Source organism: Pseudophryne corroboree, chromosome 3 (assembly GCF_028390025.1).
Source record: "Pseudophryne corroboree isolate aPseCor3 chromosome 3, aPseCor3.hap2, whole genome shotgun sequence".
NCBI classification, from domain to species: domain Eukaryota; kingdom Metazoa; phylum Chordata; class Amphibia; order Anura; family Myobatrachidae; genus Pseudophryne; species Pseudophryne corroboree.
In genome coordinates this window covers 21,782,997-21,810,659 of record NC_086446.1, presented here as the reverse complement: position 1 = coordinate 21,810,659, position 27,663 = coordinate 21,782,997, and the positions used below count along the sequence as shown (strand labels likewise).

Sequence of the window (27,663 nt, the reverse complement as noted above, 5' to 3'; positions counted from 1 at the left end):
TCATACATGTCGACACAGCCGTACCGACACCGCACACACAGAGGGAACTGTCTGATAGAGGACAGGACCCCACAAAGCCCTTTGGGGAGACAGAGGGAGAGTATGCCAGCACACACCAGAGCGCTATATAACACTGGGATATCACTATACAGTGTTTTCCCCTATAGCTGCTTGTATTACATATACTGCACCTAAATTTAGTGCCCCCCCCCCCCCTCTCTTTTTTACCCTTCTGTAGTCAGGACTGCAGGGGATAGCCAGGGAGCGATCCTTCCAGCGGAGCTTTGAGGGAAAATGGCGCCAGTGTGCTGAGGGAGATGGCTCCGCCCCTTTTTCAGCTGACTTTCTCCCGCTTTTTCTGGAATTCTGGCAGGGGTTAATTTACACCTATATAGCCTCTAGGCCTATATATGGTGTATTTTTGCCAGCCAAGGTGTTTATATTGCTGCTCAGGGCGCTCAGGTCTGGAGGAGGGTCATAGTGGGAGGAGCCAGTGCACACCAGGTAGTCCTAAAGCTTTACTTTTGTGCCCTGTCTCCTGCGGAGCCGCTGTTCCCCATGGTCCTTACGGAGTTCCCAGCATCCACTAGAACGTCAGAGAAATAATAATAATAATAATAATAATAATAATAACAGGCCACAACAGACTGCTCCCCCTGTATAATAATAACTGGACACCACAGGCTGCTCCCCCTGTTTAATAATAACTGGACACCACAGGCTGCTCCCCCTGTTTAATAATAACTGGACACCACAGGCTGCTCCCCCTGTATAATAATCATAACAGGACACCCCTGTATATAAAGACGCCATTACCTGATCACGACGGAAACTGGAAGGCTGCAGCAACCAATAGAAACTCACTTCCTGTGTATGGAACACACAGCCCGGAAGTAAGGTGAAACGCACAGGACGGAATAATGGTATGATTGGCACAGGCTGCTTCCTGATGACTGGCTCCTCCGCTTCTACAGCACCACACTCTGTATTGACTATTACCATACATGTCCTCAATGTGGGAGGCCGGCGGCCATTTTCTTGTAGACCAGTCCGGCAGCTGCAGCAGCAATAGGTTCCCCCGGCCATGTAGTGACGTCAGGAGCGGCGGCCATTTTCCCCTGGCCTGAGTTCCGCCTTCCTTCAATCGTTCCCACGAAGCAGCAGGAGCAGAGAGCAGCCAATTGCGGTTGGTTCTATATCGGAGGCATTGCTGTGTCTGGCAGCAGGTAATGATATTATTATTATTATTTTATAGGCTGAGCAGCTCTGGTGTCAGGTTCTGTACTACAGGGGGAGCAGCCTCTGGTTCCTTGTTATAGTGCAGCTGGAGCAGCCTCTGGTGCCGCATTATCCCTGTACAGGTGGCTGACACTCTAGTGTCCTATTACTGTAATACAGGTAGCGCAGACCCCGCCGTTACTTAATACAGGTGGCACAGACCCCGCCGTTACTTAATACAGGTGGCACAGACCCCGCCGTTACTGTAATACAGGTGGAGCAGACCCCGCCGTTACTGTAATACAGGTGGCACAGACCCCGCCGTTACTGTAATACAGGTGGAGCAGACCCCGCCGTTACTGTAATACAGGTGGAGCAGACCCCGCCTTTACCGTAATACAGGTAGTGCAGACCCCGCCGTTACTTAATACAGGCTGCGCAGACCCTGCCGCTACCGAAATACAGTTGGCGCAGACCCCGCCATTACCATAATTCAGGCGGTGCAGACCCTGCCGTTACTCTAATACAGGTGGCGCAGACACCGTCGTTACCCTAATATAGGTGATGCAGACCCCACCGTTACCATATTACAGGTGGCGCAGACTCCACCGTTACCGTAATACAGGTGGCGCAGACCCTGCCATTACCATAATACAGGTGGCGCAGACCCCGCCGTTACTGTGATACAATGGCCGCAGACCAATAATATACAGGGGGACTTGCATGTGACATCCTACTATACAGGAGGAGCGGCCTGAGTTGTCATAATGTAACCCCCTCTTACCACCTATGGGTAATTAATACAGAAGTGCCTCCATCCAAGCTGTAATTAATCTATGGGCGTTGCTTGGGTAAGCACGATTGTGTAGGCAATCTAATAGTCTCCTACATGTAGGTGTGTAATATATTTCTCATAGGTCCTAGAGGATGCTGGGGATTCCAAAAGTACCATGGGGTATAGATGGATCCGCAGGAGCTTGGGCACATTATAAAGACTTAAACTGGGTGTGAACTGGCTCCTCCCTCTATGCCCCTCCTCCAGACCTCAGTTAGACTTTGTGCCCAGGAGTGATGGGTCACACACTAGGGGAGCTCTCTTGAGTTTCTCTGAAAGACTTTATGTTAGGTTTTTTATTTTCAGGCAGACCTGCTGGCTACAGGCTCCCTGCAGCGTGGGAGTGAGGGGAGAGAAGCAGGACCTACTTCTGTGAGTTTCAAGGCTCTGCTTCTCGGCTACTGGACACCATTAGCTGCAGAGGGTTCGACCACTTGGTGCGCCTAGCTGCTTGTTCCCGGAGCCACGCCGTCACCCCCTCACAGAAGCCAGAAGAAAGAAGCCGGGTGAGTATGAGAAGAACAGAAGACTTCAGTAACGGAGGTAACAGGTTGTGCTACACTCCATGCTCCCACACACCAACGCACTCACTGGGTGCAGGGCGCTGGGGGGGGAGCGCCCTGGGCAGATGTGTTAAGGCCTCTGTGACTCTGCAGGTGCCGGAGCTCCGTGTTCCGGACACCCGCCACTATGTATAGCGCACTAGGCGCCATTTTTCCCCGACAGACTGGCACAGTAAGCTGGCGGGGCCGGGGCTCCGTGTCTCGGACCCCACCAGCGTGTTGGAGCGCACTGTACGCTACCGATTCACCGCCTCCAGCCCCATGGGTGCAGGGCGCTGGGGGCATCTTGTGCAGCATTTTTTAACTTTTCCCAGGCGGGGGGGGGGGGGAGCATACCCGGACTCCGGGTGTCTTCACCCCGCCAGGGCACGCTGCGCTCCATCGCTCCCACACACCAACGAGTTCCGTGGGAGCGGGGCGCACGGGGGGGGGGGGGGGGGGGGGTGGCGCCCTGGGCTGCGTGTTGGATATATACAGGGGATTAGTTTCCATCTAAATTTCAGTTATATGTTGGTCGGGCTTAAGCACGCCGGGAGGGGGCGGAGCTTAGCCCTTACACAGGAGTGGGCGCCATTTTCCCTCAGGTCCCCGCCAAAATTTACTGAAGGAGGGGGGACACAGTGCTTTTAATGCTATATGGGTGTAATATAGCATTAGGTTACTTAATGGGCGCATAATCCTGGTTGTGTTAACATAATGTCACTGTTTCCCTTTTTATTTACCCACTATTGGTTAGTCGACATGTGTCGACAGGTGTGAGGGCTTTGTCAAAAGCTCCTGTAGCGATAACTGTCGGTTTCGCCGACGCTTGCCGGTACTTGATTCAAACGACTAAGTATTAGCAGGTTGCTTTTGTGTGCTTAAATACAAGTAAACACGCTAGGGGAGACACGGCGGTCGGTTGATGCCCTGTCGGCATCAACAGTAATTCCTGGGTAAATGAATTAACAGGCTGTTATTGCCTTGTACCTGTATTGGTATATATATATATATATATATATATATATATATATAAATAAAAGGAGGGGGAGTGTTATTACAATTGTAGGTGTATGCTTCCCTCAGACCCCTTGGGGTTCCAGGGTTATTATTATTTTTGCCGCTTACTATTCCGTGCTGTCGACATTTACTTAGTTTCTGTCGGCCGTAAAGTTCCTGGTAGATCCACATCGGGGGCACGTCAGTACATGGTCATACACAGTCACAACACATTACTGTCACTAGGGACCCGACGGGTCTGGACAATCCACTTGCGTATAGGTTATCTCTATATGTATATATGTGTTGATATAACTTTATATATGCATGGTTAGGATATGGGTGTTTTATTGTGTATTACATGATGTATATCCATGAATGCTGAAATAATGGTATTCTTATCATGTGCCTGTCGCTCTGTTGATTAAGCTCTATATTGGCCGGGACGAGTTGGTTTCGATCCTCTCAAGGAGTCCGAATATTTGTCTTTTCACAACCCGGAGAGAACATTATGACAATCAACTCCTGGTCGACGCAGAGCCCGGTCGCAAAGGATCATACACCGGCAGCTAAGTGAAATTTTATTTCTATACTTTGACCTTATTTGCAATGTATGCACTTGAGGGAGTGTGGTAGTCGGGTAAGCATCCGATAGAATGATCCTACCCAGAGTGGGTAGTCTTGCCTATGTTATTTTTCCTTATAACATTACAGCAGGCTGTCACGTGACGACAGGTGGTGTGGCCAGAAAAATGCGGAGGATGTCTCCGGGAGATGCTGGTGGGAGGTATACGGCTGTTTGGTGTGGCCTCTCTTCAGTCAATCTCGGCGGTATCCGCTGGTAAGTCTAATTTCGTGAGTTAACCTCCTTCAGAACGGTGACGCATTGTTTTGTGGGATGCAGTCGTTTAACCGGTTCGATACAATTCCTTTTTCCTTTTCTGTGTAGTCAGTGGAAGGTGAAAAGGTAAGTGTTCTGCAGCCTGGTTAGGTTCGCAGAAGTGGACGTAGTTTCTGTTTCCACCACATACACCACTTGTCGCTGAGTCTATCTGGCTGGTCCCCACTCCGGTGACCACTTGTCTACTAATTTTCAGTTAGTCCAGGAATAGACTAGGACTTGTGAGTTATTTATAGAAGCCAAAGGGGAACATTCTGAGTTATGGTTGTTTCCCCTTACTGTTTTTTCTAATAGGTTTTTTTTTGCCTCTCCCCTATGGTAGGGGAGGTAACACGCAACGCCATACAGAGATGTGTCATGTTCAGAACATTGTCTGGTTGTCCCTGTAAAAAGGGTGAATATCTCTGACTGTTCTTCGGCGCAGGAATTGGCCTGTTGTTCCCAACGACGCAGTTGTCAGACGTGGGTTTCAGAGTAGATACTGACCGGTTAAGGTTCGGTGTTTTTCCTGTGGAAAGAGGTCTGCGGATCCAGAGCTGGATCGGCTTTGAGGTGACACCTCATCAATAGGTTCCATTAATAAGACAGATGGATGCGACATAAGAGGCCTTTTTCAAAGAGCAGGTCTAATACCAGAGTGGGTTTCATGGGACCAGTTGGAAATGTGCTCCGGGTCTCACCTGCGCATGCACCGGAATATAATCAAAATGGCCAGGACATCGCGCCTGTGGTGTCTGCTCAGTTCTTTCCTTCTAGAGGAATGAAGGTTAGGGATCCAGGTTTAGATCCTGGTGTCAGTGCATATAGATCTCCGAAGCTGGGGAGCAATCCTTTGCAAGGGACGTATTTCCAGAGGATGAGGTCAAGTTGGGAAACTTGTCTGCTGTAGGCTTTCTTGAATTAAGAGCTACTTTAGAAGAACGTATTCTTCGTGTTCTGCCCGTGTTAATTCTGCCAGAAGACTTGTCAGCAATGGTGTAAGTAAGCCGCTAGGGCAGAACAAGGAAAAAGCGGAAATGGCAGAAGTTGCACAGTTTGCAGTTGAGGGGGAAATCTGGTAAACGCTATATTAGCAGTCTTCGTTCCGGAGGTAAACGACAGAGAAATAGATTTACTTTGTGGACAGGATATCCAGCCGGGAAAAATACTGTCATCATCAAGAAGCTTTACCAGACGTGACAAGGTCTTTGTGGAGTGACGCAACTGGACATGTTGGCGTCTCGCCTCAACGAGAGGCCTCGCGGAGATTGTTCCAGGTTAAGGGTCACTCAGGATATAGCGGCGGACATCCTCGTGGCGCCGTTGATGTTTTTGGTTGGTCTAGGTGACCTCTCCGCTTTCACTTTTCTGACAGTGGTAAGCGTAAGATGATCGATGGTTCCGATGATCCTCTGAAATCCGGTCTAACCAGAGAGGGTTGACTACCCAGTTTTTCATGGTTTACTCATAGAAAGTTACTGCCCTTTTCTCTGACGTCCTAGTGGATGCTGGGGACTCCGTAAGGACCATGGGGAATAGACGGCTCTGCAGGAGACTGGGCACATCTAAAGAAAGATTTAGGACTATCTGGTGTGCACTGGCTCCTCCCCCTATGACCCTCCTCCAAGCCTCAGTTAGATTTCTGTGCCCGGCCGAGCTGGATGCACACTAGGGGCTCTCCTGAGCTCCTAGAAAGAAAGTATAGTTTAGGTTTTTTATTTTACAGTGAGACCTGCTGGCAACAGGCTCACTGCAACGTGGGACTAAGGGGAGAAGAAGCGAACCGTAACTGGTGGTAGCTTGGGCTTCTTAGGCTACTGGACACCATTAGCTCCAGAGAGATCGAACACAGGACCCGACCTCATCGTCCGTTCCCGGAGCCGCGCCGCCGTCCCCCTTACAGAGCCAGAAGCAAGAAGGTCCAGGAAAATCGGCGGCTGAAGACTTCTGTCTTCTCCAAGGTAGCGCACAGCACTGCAGCTGTGCGCCATTGCTCCTCATGCACACCACACACTGCGGTCACTGATGGGTGCAGGTCGCTGGGGGGGGGGGGGTGCCCTGAGCATCAGTTAAAAACACTGTGGCTGGCAAACTGACACCATATATAGCCCCAGGGGCTATATAGGTGTAAATTAACCCCTGCCAGAATTATTAAAATAGAGGGAGAAAGCCTGCCGAAAAAGGTGCGGAGCCATCTCCCTCAGCACACTGGCGCCATTTTCCCTCACAGCTGCGCTGGAAGGATCGCTCCCTGGCTCTCCCCTGCAGTCCTGCACTACAGAAAGGATAAAAAAGAGAGGGGGGGCACAAATTTAGGCGCAGTATACAATATATATGCAGCTATAAGGGAAAACACTCTCTATAGGTGATATCCCTGTGTTATATAGCGCTCTGGTGTGTGCTGGCATACTCTCCCTCTGTCTCCCCAAAGGGCTTTGTGGGGTCCTGTCCTCTGTCAGAGCATTCCCTGTGTGTGTGCTTTGTGTCGGTACTGCTGTGTCGACATGTATGATGAGGATAATGATGTGGAGGCAGAGCAAATGCCTGTGAATGTGCTGTCACCCCCTGCGGGGTCGACACCTGTGTGGATGGACTTATGGAAGGAATTACGTGACAGTGTCAACTCCTTACACAAAGGGTTTGACGACATAGGGCAGCCGGCTACTCAGCTTGTGCCTGTTCCAGATCTCAAATTTCATCAGGGGCTTTAAAACGCCCACTACCTCAGATGACAGATACAGATGTCGACACGAATACCGACTCCAGTGTCGACGACGATGAGACTAGTGTACCCTCCAATAGGTCCACCCGTTACATGATTGAGGCAATGAAAAATGTATTACACATTTCTGATAATACCCCAGGTACCACAAAAAAGGGTATTATGTTTGGTGAGAAAAAACTACCAGTAGTTTTTCCTACATCTGAGGAATTAAATGAGGTGTGTGAGGAAGCGTGGACTTCCCCAGATAAGAAATGGATAATTTCAAAACGGTTATTGGCAGCGTACCCTTTTCCGCCAGAGGATAGGTCACGTTGGGAAACACCCCCTAGGGTAGATAAAGCGCTGACACGCTTATCAAAAAAGGTGGCACTACCGTCTCCGGATACGGCTGCCCTAAAGGAACCTGCTGATAAAAAGCAGGAGGCTACCCTTAAAGCTATATACACACACACGGGCATTATATTGCGACCAGCTATTGCATCGGCATGGATGTGCAGTGCTGCAGCTGCGTGGTCAGATTCCCTGTCGGATAATATTGATACCATGGATAGGGACAATATTTTGCTGATGATAGAGCATATAAAAGACGCTATCTTATACATGCGTGATGCACAGAGGGATATTTGCCGGCTGGCATCAAAAATAAGCGCTATGTCCATTGTTGCCAGACGGGGGTTATGGACTTGGCAATGGTCAGGCGATGCCGACTCGAAGCGGCACATGGAAGTTTTGCCCTATAAGGAGGTGGAACTGTTTGGGGATGGTCTTTCAGACCTCGTTTCCACAGCTACTGCTGGGAAATCGACTTTTTTGCCACAGACTACCCCACAGCAAAAGAAAGCACCGTATTATCAGGTACAGGCCTTTCGGCCCCAGAAAAGTAAGAGGGCTAGAGGCTCATCCTTTCTGCCGAGAGGCAAAGGTAGAGGAAAAAAGCTGCAACACACAGCTAGTTCCCAAGAGCAGAAGTCCTCCCCTGCGTCCGATAAGTCCGCAGCATGACGCTGGGGCTGCTCAGGCGGACCCGGGTACGGTGGGGGCCCGTCTCAAAAATTTCAGCGCACAGTGGGCTCTCTCACAGGTGGATCCCTGGGTCCTTCAAGTAGTACTTCAGGGGTACAGGCTGGAATTCGAGACGTCTCCCCCCCCCCCCCCCGCCGTTTCCTAAAATCTGCCTTACCGGCAACTCCCTCTGCCAGGGAGGCAGTGTTGGTGGCTATTCAAAAACTGTATTCAGAGCAAGTGATTGTCAAGGTACCCCTCCTTCAGCAAGGAAAGGGTTACTATTCCACACTGTTTGTGGTACCAAAACCGGACGGTTCAGTGAGACCCATCTTAAATTTAAAATCCTTGAACACTTATATCAAAAGGTTCAAGTTCAAGATGGAATCGCTCAGGGCGGTTATTGCGAGCCTGGAGGAGGGGGACTACATGGTCTCCCTGGACATCAAGGATGCGTATCTTCATGTCCCCATTTATCCTCCTCACCAGGAGTACCTCAGATTTGTGGTACAGGACTGTCACTATCAGTTCCAGACGCTGCCGTTTGGGTTATCCACGGCACCGAGGGTCTTTACCAAGGTAATGGCCGAAATGATGATACTCCTTTGCAAGAAAAGAGTTTCAATTATCCCGTACTTGGACGATCTCCTGATAAAGGCGAGGTCCAAGGAACAGTTGGTAGTGGGGGTAGCACTTTCTCGGGAAGTGCTACAACAGCACGGCTGGATTCTCAATATTCCAAAGTCACAGCTGGTCCCGACGACACGTCTTCTGTTCCTGGGAATGATTCTGGACACAAACCCGAAAAGAGTGTTTCTTCCAGTGGAATAAAGCAGAGGAGTTGTCATCTCTAGTCAGAGACATCCTAAAATCGGGACAGGTGTCGGTACATCAATGCACACGAGTCCTGGGAAAAATGGTAGCCTCGTACGAGGTAATTCCATTCGGAAGGTTCCACGCAAGGACTTTCCAGTGGGACCTGTTGGACAAATGGTCCGGGTCCCATCTCCAGATGCAGCAGCGGATAACCCTGTCGGCAAGGACCAGGGTGTCGCTGCTGTGGTGGCTGCAGAGGGCTCATCTACTAGAGGGCCGCAGATTCGGAATACAGGACTGGGTCCTGGTGACCACGGATGCCAGCCTTCGGGGCTGGGGGGCAGTCACACAGGGAAGAAATTTCCAAGGACTGTGGTCAAATCAGGAGATTTCGCTGCACATAAATATTCTGGAGCTAAGGGCCATTTACAATGCCCTAAGTCAAGCAAGACCCCTGCTTCAGAACCGGCCGGTGCTGATCTAGTCAGACAACATCACGGCGGTCACCCATGTAAACAGACAGGGCGGCACAAGAAGCAGGAGGGCAATGGCAGAAGCCACAAGGATTCTCCGATGGGCAGAGAATCATGTGCTAGCACTGACAGCAGTATTCATTCCGGGAGTGGACAACTGGGAAGCAGACTTCCTCAGCAGGCACGACCTCCACCCGGGAGAATGGGGACTTCATCCAGAAGTTTTCCAAATGCTGGTAAACCGTTGGGAAAAAACACAGGTGAACATGATGGCGTCCCGCCTCAACAAAAAGTTAAAAAGGTATTGCGCCAGGTCAAGGGACCCTCAGGCGATCGCTGTGGACGCTCTAGTGACACCGTGGGTGTACCAGTCGGTTTATGTGTTTCCTCCTCTGCCTCTCATACCCAAGGTACTGAGAATAATAAGAAGGCGAGGAGTGAGAACTATTCTCGTGGCTCCGGTTTGGCCAAGAAGAGCTTGGTACCCGGAACTTCAAGAGATGCTTGCAGAGGACCCTTGGCCTCTACCGCTCATACAAGACCTGCTGCAGCAGGGACCCTGTCTGTTCCAAGACTTACCGCGGCTGCGTTTGACGGCATGGCGGTTGAACGCCGGATCCTAAAGGAAAAAGGCATTCCCGAGGAAGTTATCCCTACCCTGATCAAAGCCAGGAAGGATGTCACCGCAAAGCATTATCACCGCATTTGGCGGAAGTATGTTGCTTGGTGTGAGGCCAAGAAGGCCCCAACTGAGGAATTTCAACTGGGTCGATTCCTACATTTCCTGCAAGCAGGTGTGACTTTGGGCCTCAAATTGGGGTCCATAAAAGTCCAGATCTCGGCCCTGTCGATTTTCTTCCAGAAAGAACTGGCTTCACTGCCTGAAGTTCAGACTTTTGTCAAGGGAGTTCTGCATATTCAACCTCCTTTGGTGCCCCCAGTGGCACCTTGGGATCTCAATGTGGTCTTGGAGTTTCTAAAATCACATTGGTTTGAGCCACTTAAGACTGTGGATTTAAAATATTTCACGTGGAAAGTGGTTATGTTGTTGGCTCTGGCTTCGGCCAGACGTGTGTCAGAATTGGCGGCTTTGTCCTGTAAAAGCCCCTATCTGATTTTCGATATGGATAGGGCAGAGTTGAGGACTCGTCCTCACTTTCTCCCGAAGGTGGTATCAGCTTTTCACTTGAACCAACCTATTGTGGTGCCTGCGGCTACTAGGGACTTGGAGGACTCCAAGTTTCTGAACGTAGTCAGGGCCCTGAAAATATATGTTTCCAGGATGGCTGGAGTCAGGAAAACTGACTCGCTGTTTATCCTGTATGCACCCAACAAGCTGGGTGCTCCTGCTTCTAAGCAGACTATCGCGCGCTGGATTTGCAGCACTATTCAGCTGGCGCATTCTGCGGTAGGACTACCGCAGCCTAAATCAGTAAAAGCCCATTCCACAAGGAAGGTGGGCTCATCTTGGGCGGCTGCCCGAGGGGTCTCGGCTTTAGAACTTTGCCGAGCTGCTACTTGGTCAGGGGCAAACATGTTTGCAAAATTCTATAAATTTGATACCCTGGCTGAGGAGGACCTGGAGTTCTCTCATTCGGTGCTGCAGAGTCATCCACACTCTCCCGCCCGTTTGGGAGCTTTGGTATAATCCCCATGGTCCTTACGGAGTCCCCAGCATCCACTAGGACGTTAGAGAAAATAAGAATTTACTCACCGGTAATTCTATTTCTCGTAGTCCGTAGTGGATGCTGGGCGCCCATCCCAAGTGCGGATTGTCTGCAATACTTGTAAATAGTTATTGTTACACAAATCGGGTTGTTATTGCGAGCCATCTGTTCAGAGACTCCTTTTGTTATCATACTGTTAACCGGGGTTCCTATCACGAGTTATATGGTGTGATTGGTGTGGCTGGTATGAGTCTTACCCGGGATTCAAAATCCTTCCTTATTGTGTCAGCTCTTCCGGGCACAGTGTCCTAACTGAGGCTTGGAGGAGGGTCATAGGGGGAGGAGCCAGTGCACACCAGGTAGTCCTAAATCTTTCTTAGAGTGCCCAATCTCCTGCGGAGCACGTCTATTCCCCATGGTCCATACGGAGTCCCCAGCATCCACTACGGACTACGAGAAATAGAATTACCGGTGAGTAAATTCTTATTTTCTCTGACGTCCTAGTGGATGCTGGGGTCTCCATAAGGACCATGGGGAATAGACGGCTTTGCAGGAGACTGGGCACATCTAAAGAAAGATTTAGGACTATCTGGTGTGCACTGGCTCCTCCCCCTATGACCCCCCCTCCAAGCCTCAGTTAGATTTCTGTGCCCGGCCGAGCTGGATGCACACTAGGGGCTCTCCTGAGCTCCTAGAAAGAAAGTATAGTTTAGGTTTTTTATTTTACAGTGAGACCTGCTGGCAACAGGCTCACTGTAACGTGGGACTAAAGGGAGAAGAAGCGAACCTACCTAACTGGTGGTAGCTTGGGCTTCTTAGGCTACTGGACACCATTAGCTCCAGAGGGATCGAACACAGGACCCGACCTCGTCGTCCGTTCCCGGAGCCGTGCCGCCGTCCCCCTTACTGAGCCAGAAGCAAGAAGGTCCGGAAAATCGGCGGCTGAAGACTTCTGTTTTCTCCAAGGTAGCGCACAGCACTGCAGCTGTGCACCATTGCTCCTCATGCACACCACACACTGCGGTCACTGATGGGTGCAGGGCGCTGGGGGGGGGTGCCCTGAGCAGCAATTAAAAACACCTTGGCTGGCAAACTGACACCATATATAGCCCCAGGGGCTATATAGGTGTAAATTAACCCCTGCCAGAATTATTAAAATAGAGGGAGAAAGCCCGCCAAAAAAGGGGCGGAGCCATCTCCCTCAGCACACTGGCGCCATTTTCCCTCACAGCTCCGCTGGAAGGATCGCTCCCTGGCTCTCCCCTGCAGTCCTGCACTAAAGAAAGGGTAAAAAAGAGAGGGGGGGCACAAATTTAGGCGCAGTATACAATATATATGCAGCTATAAGGGAAAACACTTTTTATAGGTGATATCCCTGTGTTATATAGCGCTCTGGTGTGTGCTGGCATACTCTCCCTCTGTCTCCCCAAAGGGCTTTGTGGGGTCCTGTCCTCTGTCAGAGGATTCCCTGTGTGTGTGCTGTGTGTCGGTACTGCTGTGTCGACATGTATGATGAGGAAAATTATGTGGAGGCGGAGCAAATGCCTGTGAATGTGCTGTCACCCCCTGCGGGGTCAACACCTGTGTGGATGGACTTATGGAAGGAATTACGTGACAGTGTCAACTCCTTACACAAAAGGTTTGACGACATAGGGCAGCCGGCTACTCAGCTTGTGCCTGTTCCAGCGTCTCAAATGTCATCAGGGGCTTTAAAACGCCCGCTACCTCAGATGACAGATACAGATGTCGACACGAATACCGACTCCTGTGTCGACGACGATGAGACTAGTGTACCCTCCAATAGGTGTTAGGGTCTCCTGCCCTGTGCTGCCACGTCATCATGGCAACCGGGAGACAAGTGCTAGCGGAGTAACCTGAGCGCAGCTGATACTCCGGTTCGGGTCTTTTGCTGTGCAGTGGTTACAGGCTCTGTGCACGGCAGGGGATCCGGTGCTGGTTTTTGTGCTCACAGTCTGTGAGGTCTGAGTGGGGCGTGGACAGCACCTGCTTTATAAGGCCTCTTCTCAGGTTAAGCAGATGCTGCTGAATCTTTGTTGGTTAGTCAGTTCCTGAAAGTTAGCCAGTACTGTGTAGCTTTGTATTTGTTGTTGCTTACTGCAAATAGGCCTGGGGATTTGGTACTACACTCTGCCAATCCAGACCTAGCAGTAAGACTGGAGTCAGTCGTTTAGCTTGCTGGGGTTCTTTTACTACTCTGTGAACGTAGCAAGTTTGCGGTTGTATTCTAAGACTTGCCTGCCTAAATCCTGTCTCACTGTGCAAGGTGTCAGGTGTCAGTTTAGTGGCAGTAAGCTGAACCTGTGCACTGCAAGTGAGAATTAGGATTGTGGAGACTCTCCTTGTGTCTATCATTCCATCTCTGACCAAGGAGTTTACTGCCACACCAGTTGGTAACCCTTTAGGGTTTTGCTGTTGCCCTTAGCAACAGCATTTCAGGTTCTCTACGTATGAAAACACAACATCTTGCTTTTCCCATCTGAGCATTACTAATACTAGGGAGACACCCAGTTCCTTAGCCTCTGGGCTTCTCTGTTCACTTTGTGTGTATTTGGTTACCCTATCACCTTTTGTGTACGTAATGTCATATTCCCCAGTCTGTCTGTGAGTTCATTTGTTTTGCATACCTATCCGTTCAGACACCAGTACATTCCTGCAGGCACTGGTGTGCATAACAGTTCAAACACCAGTACATTCCTGCAGGCACTGGAGTGCATAACAGTTCTGACACCAGTACATTCCTGCAGGCACTGGTGTGCATAACACCCGTCTCAACAAAAAGCTAAAAAGATATTGCGCCAGGTCAAGGGACCCTCAGGCGATCGCTGTGGACGCTCTAGTAACACCGTGGGTGTACCAGTCGGTTTATGTGTTTCCTCCTCTGCCTCTCATTCCCAAGGTACTGAGAATAATACGAAGGCGAGGAGTTAAAACTATACTCGTGGTTCCGGATTGGCCAAGAAGAGCTTGGTACCCGGAACTTCAAGAGATGCTTTCAGAGGACCCATGGCCTCTACCGCTACGGCGGGACCTGCTGCAGCAGGGGCCCTGCCTGTTCCAAGACTTACAGCGGCTGCGTTTGACTGCATGGCGTTTGAACACCGGATCCTGAAGGAAAAAGGCATTCAGGAGGAAGTCATCCCTACCCTGATCAAGGCCAGGAAGGATGTCACTGCAAAACATTATCACCGCATTTGGAGGAAATATGTTGCTTGGTGTGAGGCCAGGAAGGCCCCAACGGAGGAATTTCAACTGGGTCGATTCCTGCATTTCCAGCAAGCAGGGGTGACGTTAGGCCTCAAATTGGGGTCCATTAAGGTCCAGATTTCGGCTCTGTCGATTTTCTTCCAGAAAGAACTGGCTTCACTGCCTGAAGTTCAGACTTTTGTCAAAGGAGTTCTACATATTCAGCCTCCTTTTGTGACCCCGGTGGCACCTTGGGATCTCAATGTGGTTTTGGAGTTCCTGAAATCACATTGGTTTGAGCCACTTAAGACTGTGGATTTGAAATATCTCACGTGGAAAGTGGTCATGCTGTTGGCCCTGGCTTCGGCCAGGCGTGTATCAGAATTGGCGGCTTTGTCTTGTAAAAGCCCTTATCTGATTTTCCATATGGATAGGGCAGAGTTGAGGACCGAAGGTGGTATCAGCTTTTCACTTGAACAACCTATTGTGGTGCCTGCGGCTACTAGGGACTTGGAGGATTCCAAGTTACTGGACGTAGTCAGGGCCCTGAAAATTTATGTTTCCAGGACGGCTGGAGTCAGGAAAACTGACTCGCTGTTTATCCTGTATGCACCCAACAAGCTGGGTGCTCCTGCTTCTAAGCAGACTATCGCGCGCTGGATTTGTAGCACTATTCAGCTGGCGCATTCTACGGTGGGATTACTGCAGCCTAAATCTGTAAAAGCCCATTCCACAAGGAAAGTGGGCTCATCTTGGACGGCTGCCCGAGGGGTCTCGGCTTTACAACTTTGCCGAGCTGCTACTTGGTCAGGGGTAAACACGTTTGCAAAATTCTACACATTTGATACCCTGGCTGAGGAGGACCTGGAGTTCTCTCATTAGGTGCTGTCATCCGCACTCTCCCGCCCGTTTGGGAGCTTTGGTATAATCCCCATGGTCCTTACGGAGTCCCCAGCATCCACTAGGACGTCAGAGAAAATAAGAATTTACTCACCGGTAATTCTATTTCTCGTAGTGGATGCTGGGCGCCCATCCCAAGTGCGGATTGTCTGCAATACTTGTAAATAGTTATTTTTACACAAATCGGGTTGTTATTGCGAGCCATCTGTTCAGAGGCTCCGTTGTTATCATGCTGTTAACTGGGGTTCCTATCACGAGTTATATGGTGTGATTGGTGTGGCTGGTATGAGTCTTACCCGGGATTCAAAATCCTTCCTTATTGTGTCAGCTCTGCCGGGCACAGTTCCTAACTGAGGCTTGGAGGAGGGTCATAGGCGGAGGAGCCAGTGCACACCAGATAGTCCTAAATCTTTCTTTAGATGTGCCCAGTCTCCTGCGGAGCCGTCTATTCCCCATGGTCCTTACGGAGTCCCCAGCATCCACTACGGACTACGAGAAATAGAATTACCGGTGAGTAAATTCTTATTTTCCTTTACGTGAGGTAATGTTAAAACAAGATTGGGGCGTGTATCAGGACTTACCGCGGCTGCGTTTAATGGTGGGGCGGTTGAATGTCGTATCCTAAGCCAATTGGGTGTTCCCAGTGAAGTCGTTTCTTCAATTCTTCAGGCTAGGAAAAAACTGACGGCACAGCATTACCACCGTTGTTGGAGTAATTATGTGTCTCGGTGTGTATCCAGGAAGGCTCCTATGGAGGACTTTCAGCTAGGTAGTGTTTATCCATACAAGCCGATGTGGAGGCAAGCCTAATAACTTTCTTTACGAAATTTCTCTTTTTGAAAGTGGTCAGGCTTTTGACTTTGACGTCCGTAAGGCGGGTGTCGGAAGTGGTGGTTTTGTCTCACAAGTGCCTTGCTTGATCTTTCAGGTGGATAGAGAGGAATTGAGTACTAGATTGGTGGTGCTACCAAGAGTGGTTTCTGGGTTTTGCAGAAATCGGCATATTTTGATGCCGGGGGTTACTTTAGCTGGTTCAAAGTCCCTTGATCTAACCAGAGATTTGATTATGTAAGTCAGCAATTTGGCTCAGTTTGGAGGAACAGAGGCCCTGTTTGTCTGGTATGTGTTAGGCGCCGAGGGTCCGCCCGTCAGTGCGGCCCGGCGCCTAGCAACTAGGGACGCCGCAGGCAGACAGCCGCCGGCTCCCTAGCAACGCTAGACGCCGGGCGCACGGAGCCGCTCAGACCATAGCAACGGGGACGCCACTGTCGGACCGCGTTCCCCGTTGCTGGGTCTAATCAATCAGCTGTAATTGTTCCTGGCCGTGCAGCATGCAGCTGCACGGCATGATATCATTACCCTGTCTGGATCCTGATTGGGGGGTTTTCAAATAAAAGCACTCTCAGGACTTCTCACAGACGCCGGTGTTAGCTTCCTGTTTGCTGTGTCAGTTACAGAGAGTTTCCAGTCCTGCTCTATCCGGTGGTTCCTGACCTCAGTGATCCAGTACTCGGAATTTGTCATCTATTCCTGGAGTCCTACCGAGCACCTTTAACATCCTGTGGTGTTCATGAGTCGCGGCGTAGCCGTGTGTTGCGGCTTGACCGCTTACTATTTATTATTTAGTTTTATTGTGTTCCGGAGCTTTTGCGGAGGATTCCGCTCCCACAAGTTCACTCTGGTATCCAGCGGTGCTGGATAGGAGTAACGGATCAGTGGATCTTTTGTTGTCCTTTTCCCTGTCGGTTTGTCCGCACATACTTTTGGTTAAATTAGATAGCTTGTAACCCCTGGCCTGGTTGCTTAGTCAGAGGGCCCCTTGTTATCACCCTGTCTCGGATTTCCCTTTGTCTCTCATTAAGACCTGAGGGGGCATCGGGGTTGGGCAGACATAATCCGCCCTTCGAACGCTGCTGCCATGGGCTCAAGCAACCATAGTCTCGCAGGGGATCTCTGATAACACGGGCGAGACAACGGAGTTAGGGCGCCAGGGGTTACTAGGCTTTCCGGCTCCCGTAACCAGCATATCTTTCCAGTACTCAGACCTCTGCCATAAGATCTCATCTGGTCTGGAGTACGGGAATCATAACAGTATGTTCCCAGTTTCCTTGGGAGACTGCGTTATGCAGTTTGTTACATGCTGAATCTGTAATGCGGCTTGGCATGTTCATTCTACGGCTGCTTTGCCGTCACCGAAGTCGGTGAAGGTTCCTTCTTTTGGGAAGATGGGCTTTTCTTGGGCGAATACCCGAGGAGTCTCGGCGGTTCAACTTTGACGAGCGGATTCTTGGTCGGGGTCAAACGCTTTTGCGATACTTTACAAGTTTGATACCCTGATTTTTGGGGACCTTATGTTTGCTCATTCGGTGCTGCAGAGTCGTCCGCACTCTCCCGCCTGTTTTGGAGCTTTGGTATAAACCCCATGGTCCTTTTGGAATCCCCAGCATCATCTAGGACGTATGAGAAAATAGGATTTTGGTACCTACCGGTAAATCCTTTTCTCTTAGTCCGTAGAGGATGCTGGGCGCCCGTCCCAGTGCGTACGGGGTCTGCAGTTATTGCTTTTGGTTACACCCTGGTGGTGTGTCTTCTCTGTCTGGCGGTTGCTACCGTTGTTCATGACATAGCATGTGGGGTCGTATTTTTGCGTCTGTGGACACACGGGTTGTGTTACATATTCTGTCAGCATGTGGCTGTGTTTTGTTCATGTCGTTGGCTGGTATTCTGGTATCAACAAAAAAGGATAAATTAGATGTAAGGCCCTCAATCCCAGAAATAATATGACGCCCCGGGGGTTCGTGTAGTGTTTTATGGATTTTGGCGAGGTGGTAATAAATAGGAGTGATAGGGTGGAGGGGGTAGAGGAAGTCAAATTCATCCCCAGTAATGGACCTTTTTCCTGAGCTGTTTTCAAAATATATATATATATTTTTTTAAAGGTCCTAGTCGGGTCAGTGTCTAATTGATTATAAAACAGAACATTTGATAATTGACGTTTAGCCTCTTTGATATAATCAGAGGTATCTTGTATCACTGCCCCCCCCCCTTCCCCCGCCTTATCTGCTGGTTTAATTGTAAGGGAGGAATCATTAGACAGTTCTTTAAGATTATTCCGCTCATTGGAGGTTAAGTTAAAGTGACAGGGATGAATTTTTGTATCGCACAATTGGTGAAATTCCTCCAAAGTCTTATTGTAGAAAGTGGCTATGGCACTAGTTTTGTGTTGTACTGGATAAAATTGAGATTTGTTCTTAAACTGTACAGGCTCCACATTATTCACATCGAAAATAGGAAGCTCAGCTATAGCGTGATTGTCTAGATCAATATTTTCCAATAATAATTAATTTAGGATGTCTAGACATGATTGATCATGTTGGTCCAATACAGCTGATGTCTCTGAGCTAAGGGCCTTTTTAGTACTATCAAAGAAATGTTTCCTACAAATATTTCTCACAAACCGGTTTAACTCTACAAACAATTAAAAATTTACCGTTATGGTAAGAACTTACCGTTGATAACGGAATTTCTCTTATGTCCACAGGTATCCACAGGATAACATTGGGATATGCCGGAGCGACAGCGGAATTGGCACCAATCGGTCATGAGCTTTCTGGCCTCCCAGGATGCATCGGGGCTTCTCCATATATGCCGCCCACTGACTCAGTCAAATCAGTTCTTTCCACAGCAATTTAGGCAGGAGCATCAGGTAGTACCCTGTTCAGGCAATAAGAACACACATGCACGCCCTTCCATACAAGAAAGAAGAGGTTTAGAGATTGTCAAGATCCTCAAATCAGGTGCATCAGGGAGGGACCCCTGTGGATACCTGTGGACATAAGAGAAATCCCGTTATCAACGGTAAGCTGTTACCATAACGGTAAATTTCTCTGGCTGGGTCTACAGGTTATCCACAGGATAACATTGGGATTCCCAAAGCCAGTTTAAGTGGCGGGGACGCTCCAGTTTAGACACAAAGACCTTTCACACGAATTTAGCATCATGAGAGGCAAAAGTATCCATGGCATAATGTCTAATGATAGTGTAAATGGAAGACCTATGTGGCTGCCTTACCAATCTGTTCTGCTAAAGCACCCTATTGTACTGCCCATGAAGGACCTACCTTACGTGTAGAGTATGCAGAGACATTAGCCGGAGTAGGGAGATGAGCATGAGAATAAGCTGCTGAAACTACCATTCGGAGCCATCTTGCCAGCATCTGTTTACTAGCAGGCCATCCTCTTCTATAAGATCCATAGACGGTGAAGAGAGAATCTGTTCTGAAGGCACTAATACAATCTATAAATATTCTTACCCAGACCACGTCCAGCGACGCTTCTCCCGCAGAAAGTCCCGATACCTGAAAAAGCTGGGACTACAATCTACTCGTTAAGGTGAAACTTTAAAACCACCTTCGGAAGATAACCAGTTTTAGTTCTAAGAACTATCTTCTCTGGAAATAATATTTAGAAAAGGAGACTTACACTACCGTGCTCCTAAATCTGACACTCCTCTAACTGGTACCCTTGCCAGTAGAAAGAGCACTTTAGTCGTTAACCCTTCAAGATCTGCTCTCTTAAATGGGTTAAACAGAAAAATGTTAAGAACTAGATTCAAATCCCAGGGAACTGCAGGAGGAATGAATGGAGGTTGAATGTGTACAATCCCCCGAAAGAAAGTACACACATCCTGTTAGTCAGCAATCTTTCTCTGAAGCTACACAGTTAATGCTGATACTCGAACTCTCAAGGAAGGTACTTCCAACTCCTTATCCAATCCTGCTTGAAGAAAAATCCAAAATCCTGGATACTTTAAAAAGATCTTGGATTCAACTTCTTTCACTATACTAATGAATACATACGAGCTTAAGAAGGTTTTTTTTGCTCTAAGTATAGTTTGAATTACTTGTTTTTAAAATCCTCTAGCTTCTCAAGATAGAGCTTTCAACAGCCACGCTGTCAAAGACAGACGATCCAGATGGCTGTGACAACAAGGACCCTTAGCAGATCTGGACGTTGGGGTAGCAGTATTGGAGCTTCCATGGACATCCTTAGTAGATCTGTGTACCAATGCCTTCTGGGCCAAGCTGGAGCTATTAGAATCATGGCTCCTTTTGCTTGCTTTATTTTCCTCACTACCCTGGGTAACAGGGATATTGAAGGGAACAGATATGCCAGATGAAATTTCCAATTCACTGAGAGTGCATCTACAAGGATTGCTCCGGGATCTTTTGTCCTTGATCCGTACCTTGGAACCTTGTTGTTTAGATGAGACTCCATGAGATCTATCCCTGGTAGACCCCATCTGTTTACTAGAGCCTGAAACACTTCTGGGTGTAATGCCCATTCGGTTTCCTGAATGGAGTGTCGACTGAGAAAATCCGCTTCCCAGTTCAGTACTCCTGGAACAAACACTGCTGACAATGCTGGGAGATGGAGTTCTGCCCACTTCAGTATGTGAGTCACTTCCTCCATCAATCTCCTGCTGTGAGTTCCTCCCTGATGATTGAGGTACGCAACTGCTGTTGCATTATCTGAGTGGATCTGGACCGGTCTTCCTTGCAGACTGTCCTTTGCCTGAACTAGAGCCATATATATGGCCCTTATTTCTAACAGATTTATTGGCAGGTGACTTTTCCTTATGGTCCATTTTCCCTGGAACCAAAGGCTTTCGAGCACCGCTCCCGAGCCTTGAAGGCTGGCGTCTGTTGTCAGGACTTGCCACTCTTTTATCCAAAAGGGTCTTCCCTTGTTTAAATGGTCTGTCTGTAGCCACCACGCTAGAGAACTTTTTACGTTTACTGGAAACTTTATCATCTGATTTTTTATTGTCTGATTATTTCCGTTCCATTTGGTCAGAATAAGGTGCTGCAATGGTCTGGAGTGGAATTGTGCATATTCCACCATGTTGACACCATCAGACCCAACAGTCACATTGCTGCATGGACTGATATTGTCTGAGTGTGCAACGACTCCTGAGTCATGACCTGCGCCTTGCCTATCTTTTTCTCTGGCAAGAAAATTCTCTGTAGACCTGAGTCTAATATGGCCCCCAAATGAACCATTCATTGTGACGGATTCAGAGACGACTTTTCCCAGTTTATGAGCCACCCGTGTCTTTGTAGACAAACTACTGCCTGTTGAAGATGGCTCAGAAGCAATTCTTGCGAATGTGCTAGGATTAACAAGTCATCGAGGTATGGAAAAATTCTTATCCCCTGCTTGTGGAGATAAGCTGCCATAACCACCATAATTTTGGTAAACACCCTCGGTGCTGTTGCTAGCCCGAAGGGCAAAGCTTGGAATAAACTATCAGTATATTTTTGGGATTGTGGGAGGAAACCGGAGTACCCAGAGGAAACCCACACAAGTAAAGGGAGAATATACAAACTCCACACAGGGCAGTGGTGGGATTGAACCCATGACCTCAGTTCTGTGAACCACTAATGCTAACCATTACCCCGTCTGTACTGCCTGGAGGATGGCAAACCTGAGGTACAGTAACATTGATGAGACCGTGCTATAGGCACATGTAGGTAAGCATCCTGTATATCCAGAGATACCATGTCATCTCCCAGTTCCATGGCCAAAATTATGGAACGTAATGTTTCCATGTGGAACTTTGGAGTCCAAATGTATTTGCTTAAACTTTTGAGATTGAGGACTGGTCGGAATGACCCATTCGGCTTCTGAATCAAGAAAAGATTGGAGTAAAAACCCTGTCCCCGTTGCAATGGGGGTACTGGGATAATTACACCAGACTGAAGCAATTTCTGAACTGCTTCTTGCAAGGCCTTGGCTTTCGATTCTATTCAAGACAGGCTGGTGCAAAAAAAATCTTTGAGGAGGCTGCTTCCTGAATGGGAAACCATAACCGAGAGACACCAACTTCTGCACCCAAGCATCTGTCAACGACTGTTGCCATATGTGTGTAAACTGAAAGAGTCGGCCCCCACCCTGGAATCCTCCAGGCGGAGGCCCGTATCTTCAGGCTGATGGCTTCTGTTCAGGCTTGGAAGCCGTCTTTCTACTAGCCCATTGCTTCCTATCCCTGGCTGATCTATTGAACCGGGGTTGCTTAGTCTCCTCTTTAGCTTTTGCTTTGCCTTGCCATTGAAATGGATGAAATTTTTATCCCCTAGTCTTAGGATTATAAATAGCTGGAAATCTGACCTTTTTGGATTCAGCTTCCGATTCTAGAATATCTGACAATTGTTTTCCAAACAATATATTACCAGTAAAAAGCAATGCTTCCAACTCTTGCTTGGATTCTGCATCTGCTCTCCAAGCGCGTAGCCAAACTGCTCTACGAGCGGCTACTGTCAAGGCTGATGCTTTAGAAGCAATCGTACCCATACCAAATGCTGCTTCTTCCAAATAATGGGCAGCTTGTCTTATACGACCTAGATGAGACTCCTGCTCCCTGGTAGGAGGGGAGAGGCCATTCTCTAGTTCCTCCCCCATTCTACCATTGCCCTTGCCAACCAGGCCGAGGCTATAGCAGGTCTTACCACTGCTTCTGATAGAGAAAATATATTTTTCAAGAAGCTATCTACCCTTCTGTCTATGACATCATTTAGTGAGGTAGATGACAGTGGTAAAGCAGATTTATGCACAAGTCGCAGTACATGAGCATCTACTCTAGGAGGAACTTCTCTCTTTTTGAACTTCTCTCTTTTTTCCGCAGCTGGAAAGGGATAGTAAGAATCCCTAAAACAGTTAACAAAACTACTCCAGGCCATTTTTACACTGCTTTGGCTGATTCTTCCAGAGACAGAATAGCCTTCATGCATCAATAAGGTCAGCTATATCTGATCATCATATGGGGTATTGTATCTTGTGTAGTCTGTAACATGGATGTATATACCCTGGTTACCCATCTGTTCTGCTGTTTAATAGCCTGGCTATTTGTAAAAGCTGCCTGCATGGGTTAATAGTGTAACCTATTCTGCTTTGGGTAGAACTGCAGGTGCTAATCTTTGCCAGCCATTGCAAACAAGGTCTGTGTGCGACCACACCCCTCTAGCAGGGCGTTGCCCCTCATAAGTAAGATTCTGAACTATTCCATGCAAAATTACCATACCAGATAAGCATGTTAAGGGTGAAGGGTTACTTTTGCCGCTCACAGACAAGGTAAATAATCATTTTTTATAAATACTACACTTTTGTGACTGAAAATCACTAATACCCCTTTCAGACCAAAAATGCAGGGTCTAACCCGGGAATTCGGTCCTGGGATCATGCAGGGACATTCCTGGGTTGGGCCCAGTTTATACCAGCACTTGGAGCCGGGACATCCCGGGTCGGCACCTTTTATACTGAACCCGGGATGGCCCTGCATTTTATGAGAATGTCATTAGAAATGGCCCTTTTTAAAGCCCACAAATATGAGGTCATTACAGAGAGGGACGGAGAGAGGAAGGGAGGGAGAGAGGGAGGGCAGGCCTGCTCACCTCATTGCAGCAATCATGGCCAACGGAGTACCACTGTGTATGTCTGTGTTCCTGATTGTTTGGGCATTACTGCTGTTTGACCCAGCAAGTGAGAGTCTGATGCAGCTTCTGACTTTGTGCTCTATAGTGCAGAGTTATACCTGGAGGAGGAGAGCTTTATTTTTGGCAGAGAGGGCCAGGACTCGGCGTCAGTATTTGCGCAGGAGGAGAACCCTGATTTTCGCAGACCCTGGCTTCTGTTATGCGAATGAGTACCGCGTCCGAGCGAAGAATGTGGACCAGAGACCGCCCTCATGGTGATGTTTTCATGGAGACTGTGGAGGCTTATCAAGATGAGGAGTGGATGAGCTACTTTCGCATGTCGCGTCCAACGTTCCAATACCTGCTGGACCTACTCACCCCTGCACTTACTATGCAGACCACCCACTACCGGACACCTATCCAGCCAAGGAGGAGACTGGTGATTGCGCTGTGGTGGTATGCTACGCCAGGAGAGTACCGCACAATCTCCTGTTTGTTCGGTGTTGGGATCTCCACTGTCTGCAGTGTTATACACCAGGTGACGAAGGCTATACTGGATACTCTATACAAAAGGTTTATCTGCTTACCGCAAGGGCAGCGCCTAGATGACACCATCAAAGGCTTTGTGCAGCGTGGGTACCCTCAGTGTGGCGGTGCCATCGATAGGACCCATATCCCCATCATTACCCCCCGTGACAACCCGGCGGATTATTATAACCGCAAGGGATGGCATTCCATTGTCTTACAGGCTGTGGTTGACCATAAATACTGGTAAGTAAATTTGTCAGGTTTTTTTTTTTTTTAAATGCAGTGTGCCTTTTATTTTTTCAAAAAATTGGGAAAAAAAATTCTTTTAGCTTTACTGATGTATATATTGGCTGGCCTGGGCGAGCACATGATGCTCGTGTTCTTGCCAACTCCGATTTGTAGAAGATTGCGGAGGACAAGCACGGTGGATGGATTTTTCCCAGAGAGGTAAGATAGATAGATAGATAGATAGATAGATAGATAGATAGATAGATAGAGATATATATATATATATTATTCACACCCCCACCCCCTCCAATGTTTATTTAAAAGGTTTGCCAGATTTCACTTTTGGTTGTCAGTTGTGATGGAATATGTGTGGCCTGTAGTGTTTCTCTTTGTAAAAGGTTTATTGAAAAAGGAGTCCCTGTAGATTGCTGTCACCTGCTTCACCCCCATACCTGTTTCAGCAATCACGTGATACTCATACTCTTGTATTTCTTTTCAGAAATCAAAGACAGTGGATGGGGTGGACATCCCAGTCCACATCATTGGGGATGCAGCCTACCCTTTACGCCACTGGCTAATGAAAGAATACACCCAGCATTTGCAGCTGTCTTCCATCCAAGTGGCATATACCCACACTCTTTCGGCACGGATGGTGGTGGAGAATGCCTTTGGCCGCCTGAAAGGACGTTGGCGCTGCCTCATGAAGAGGAATGATGTTGACCTCAAATTTATGCCCCATGTAGTAGCGGCCTGCTGTGTCCTTCACAACATATGTGAACTGCAGAAGGAACAGTTTCCAGAGGAGTGGACTGTGACGGACCCTGAAGTGACACCCTCTAGTGTAGATCTGGAGGTGTCTGGGGGTCAACATTCCTTTAGTGCCAAACTCATTAGGGAAACCATTTGTACCAACCTTAACGAGATGTTAAAATAATTCATAATGTTTACAATTTTACATGAACAAAAAGTTTGCACTGTTTTATCCTTTGTTTTAATTGCACAAAACCAATCGGTTAAATGCACAGGCATATATATATATATAATATAGTAAAGCTTGGCATAAAATGAGAACATGTGGCGAACACATAGCAAACATATTAATATAAAATCCCACAAAAACCAAATCCCCCCCTTCCAAACATGAAAATTGGGACCGTATAACTGGCCCAAACTATCAAAGTTAAATACAGAGTCCTAGGCAAACACTGTCTATGGCAATTGTCTATACACTTTGTAATCTGGAGACGGATTCGGGTTAGGGGGGTCATAGTAGGGACCTCTAGAATACAGAGGATAACTTTGCTCGGGGACAGGAGGGGCCTGGATAGCTGGGTACATATGGGTACCCTGAATGCGAGGCAAGATGCGTTCCAGGAACTGAAATTGCCGGTCTTGGTAGTCGCACAAGATGCGTTCTTGGTGTCCCATTATCTGCGTTATGAAGGATTGCTGCAGCTATCTTTTCGCCTCTATAAAACGGAGTTGGTGGGCATCCTCCTGTTGCTGCATGTTGTTGTCCATGTCGCGCAGTTCTTCAACCAGCACCTTTGTCATTGCCCGTGCAGCAAGCTCCACTTTGGTGACTTTGCGTTTCCTCTTGGGAACTGAAAATACTGCAAGGAGAGTAAGAAGGAAAAAAGGGCATATAAGAAAAAGCAGTGATGTGATCGTACGTGTTTGTGGCCTCCTCCCACCTGCACTAGATACACACTGCGACTGTAAGCTTTATGGCGGGCGGTTATGGGGGCATATGGTGCAGAATTCATGTTTATTGGAATGCGGGTGTTTAGAACAGAGATAATGGTAAGCAAGGACAAATACTTACTATTGGTGCGCATCACAGGGGGATTTGCCTGGAGGGCCGCGCCCACATCTGTTTCCTGGACAGTCACGGCGTCCGCACTGTTGGCGGGTAAACTGACTTCAGTCGGGTTGGTGGATGAGTCCAGATCGGGGTGGATAGGATCATCTTCAAATAGTATGGGGGATGATGTTGTCCGCCCACATTGGGTACTTTCCATGCTGGACTCACTCTCCTCAGCAGCCACAAAGGGTGAGGGAGTGGCAGAGCTGGAGGATGACAGGCTGATGGGGTCACTGAGCGCAGTGTTGCCAAAAACTGATGCACATTGCTCATAAAACATCCAGTTGCGCCTTGCAGCCGCACTTTTGTTCCGGTTGTGGTCATGGATGCGGTTAAACTGTTTTTTTAGTGTTTTCAATTTATTCACCACTTCTTGTTGGCTACGGATAATGCCCTGCGAGGTCAGGGTCTTCGCTATGTTGTGGTATATCTGGGCATCCTTTACAGTACCTGTGATCTGGCGCCTGATCTCCTCTTCCCCTCTAATGCTTAAAAGCTCCCTCACCTCATTTGTCCAAGACATTGCAGGACTGCAGGGGTTAAAAAGCGCTGCGGGGGTCTGTTGTACTACAGAGCTGCAAAGTACCTGCCTCCACGCTGTGTGATGCCTCTGCGCGTCTCTGAAAACACCTGGAAGTGCCCTGAATAGCCAATCAGCATCAGCAAAGGCAACCCTGGAAGGCGGGACATGTCCCTGCACCGTTCATACTGGCCAGGGTCCCGGGAAGAACCCGGGACCAACCCTGGAAGAAAGCAGGGTTGAAATGCAGGGGCATGGTTCCCGGAATTCTGTCCCAGGACCCTTTCACACCAGCGCCACACCCGGGTTGTTGCCGGGATCATCCCGGGAAAATAGGCTGGTGTGAAAGGGGTATTATATAGATAGAGAAGTGATATCAATCTGACCACAATCCATGTACCTGAATTGAGGTTCAGAACAGAACTGACAACACTTATAAAAGTCAGCATACATACTAGCAGTCAGTCACATGTTAAGTATTAGACATTGTCATATGAGAATACAATCACCAGCATAACAACTTACAAGTGGGATAATTGTATTTCTGTTTTAAACAGTCTTTTTCAAACATAACATGCAGAACACAGTAATATACAGGTCTCATATGCAATATGTACCAAAATTAACAATTCATACTAACAAGTAGAGAGAATTTTAGTACTGTATACCCTGCCTCCATAGAGTGGGATACAGGGAGACTCACCACACTTCCATATCCATCAAATACGCTCGCAAGACGCTGAGTGAATTCAGACACTACTGGTGTACACTTCCGCTCCTGATAACTGATGA

General features: G+C 48.3%; 1 protein-coding gene and 1 long non-coding RNA gene across 2 annotated transcripts in view; one reads left to right on the top strand and one right to left on the bottom strand.

Moving 5' to 3' along the window:
* The window catches only part of LOC135057082 (uncharacterized), a 149,849-nt gene that overhangs the window by 43,162 nt on the left and 79,024 nt on the right, over positions 1 to 27,663 (bottom strand). The window contains 4 exon segments of the mRNA XM_063962980.1: positions 817 to 859; positions 25,118 to 25,400; positions 25,955 to 26,100; positions 26,313 to 26,881. Coding sequence (XP_063819050.1) covers positions 817 to 859; positions 25,118 to 25,400; positions 25,955 to 26,100; positions 26,313 to 26,881 — 1,041 coding nt within the window.
* LOC135054556 (uncharacterized) lies at positions 1,141 to 25,466 on the top strand. The gene is made up of 2 exons (XR_010243530.1): positions 1,141 to 1,226; positions 24,987 to 25,466. It is a non-coding gene; the product is annotated as an uncharacterized LOC135054556 (long non-coding RNA).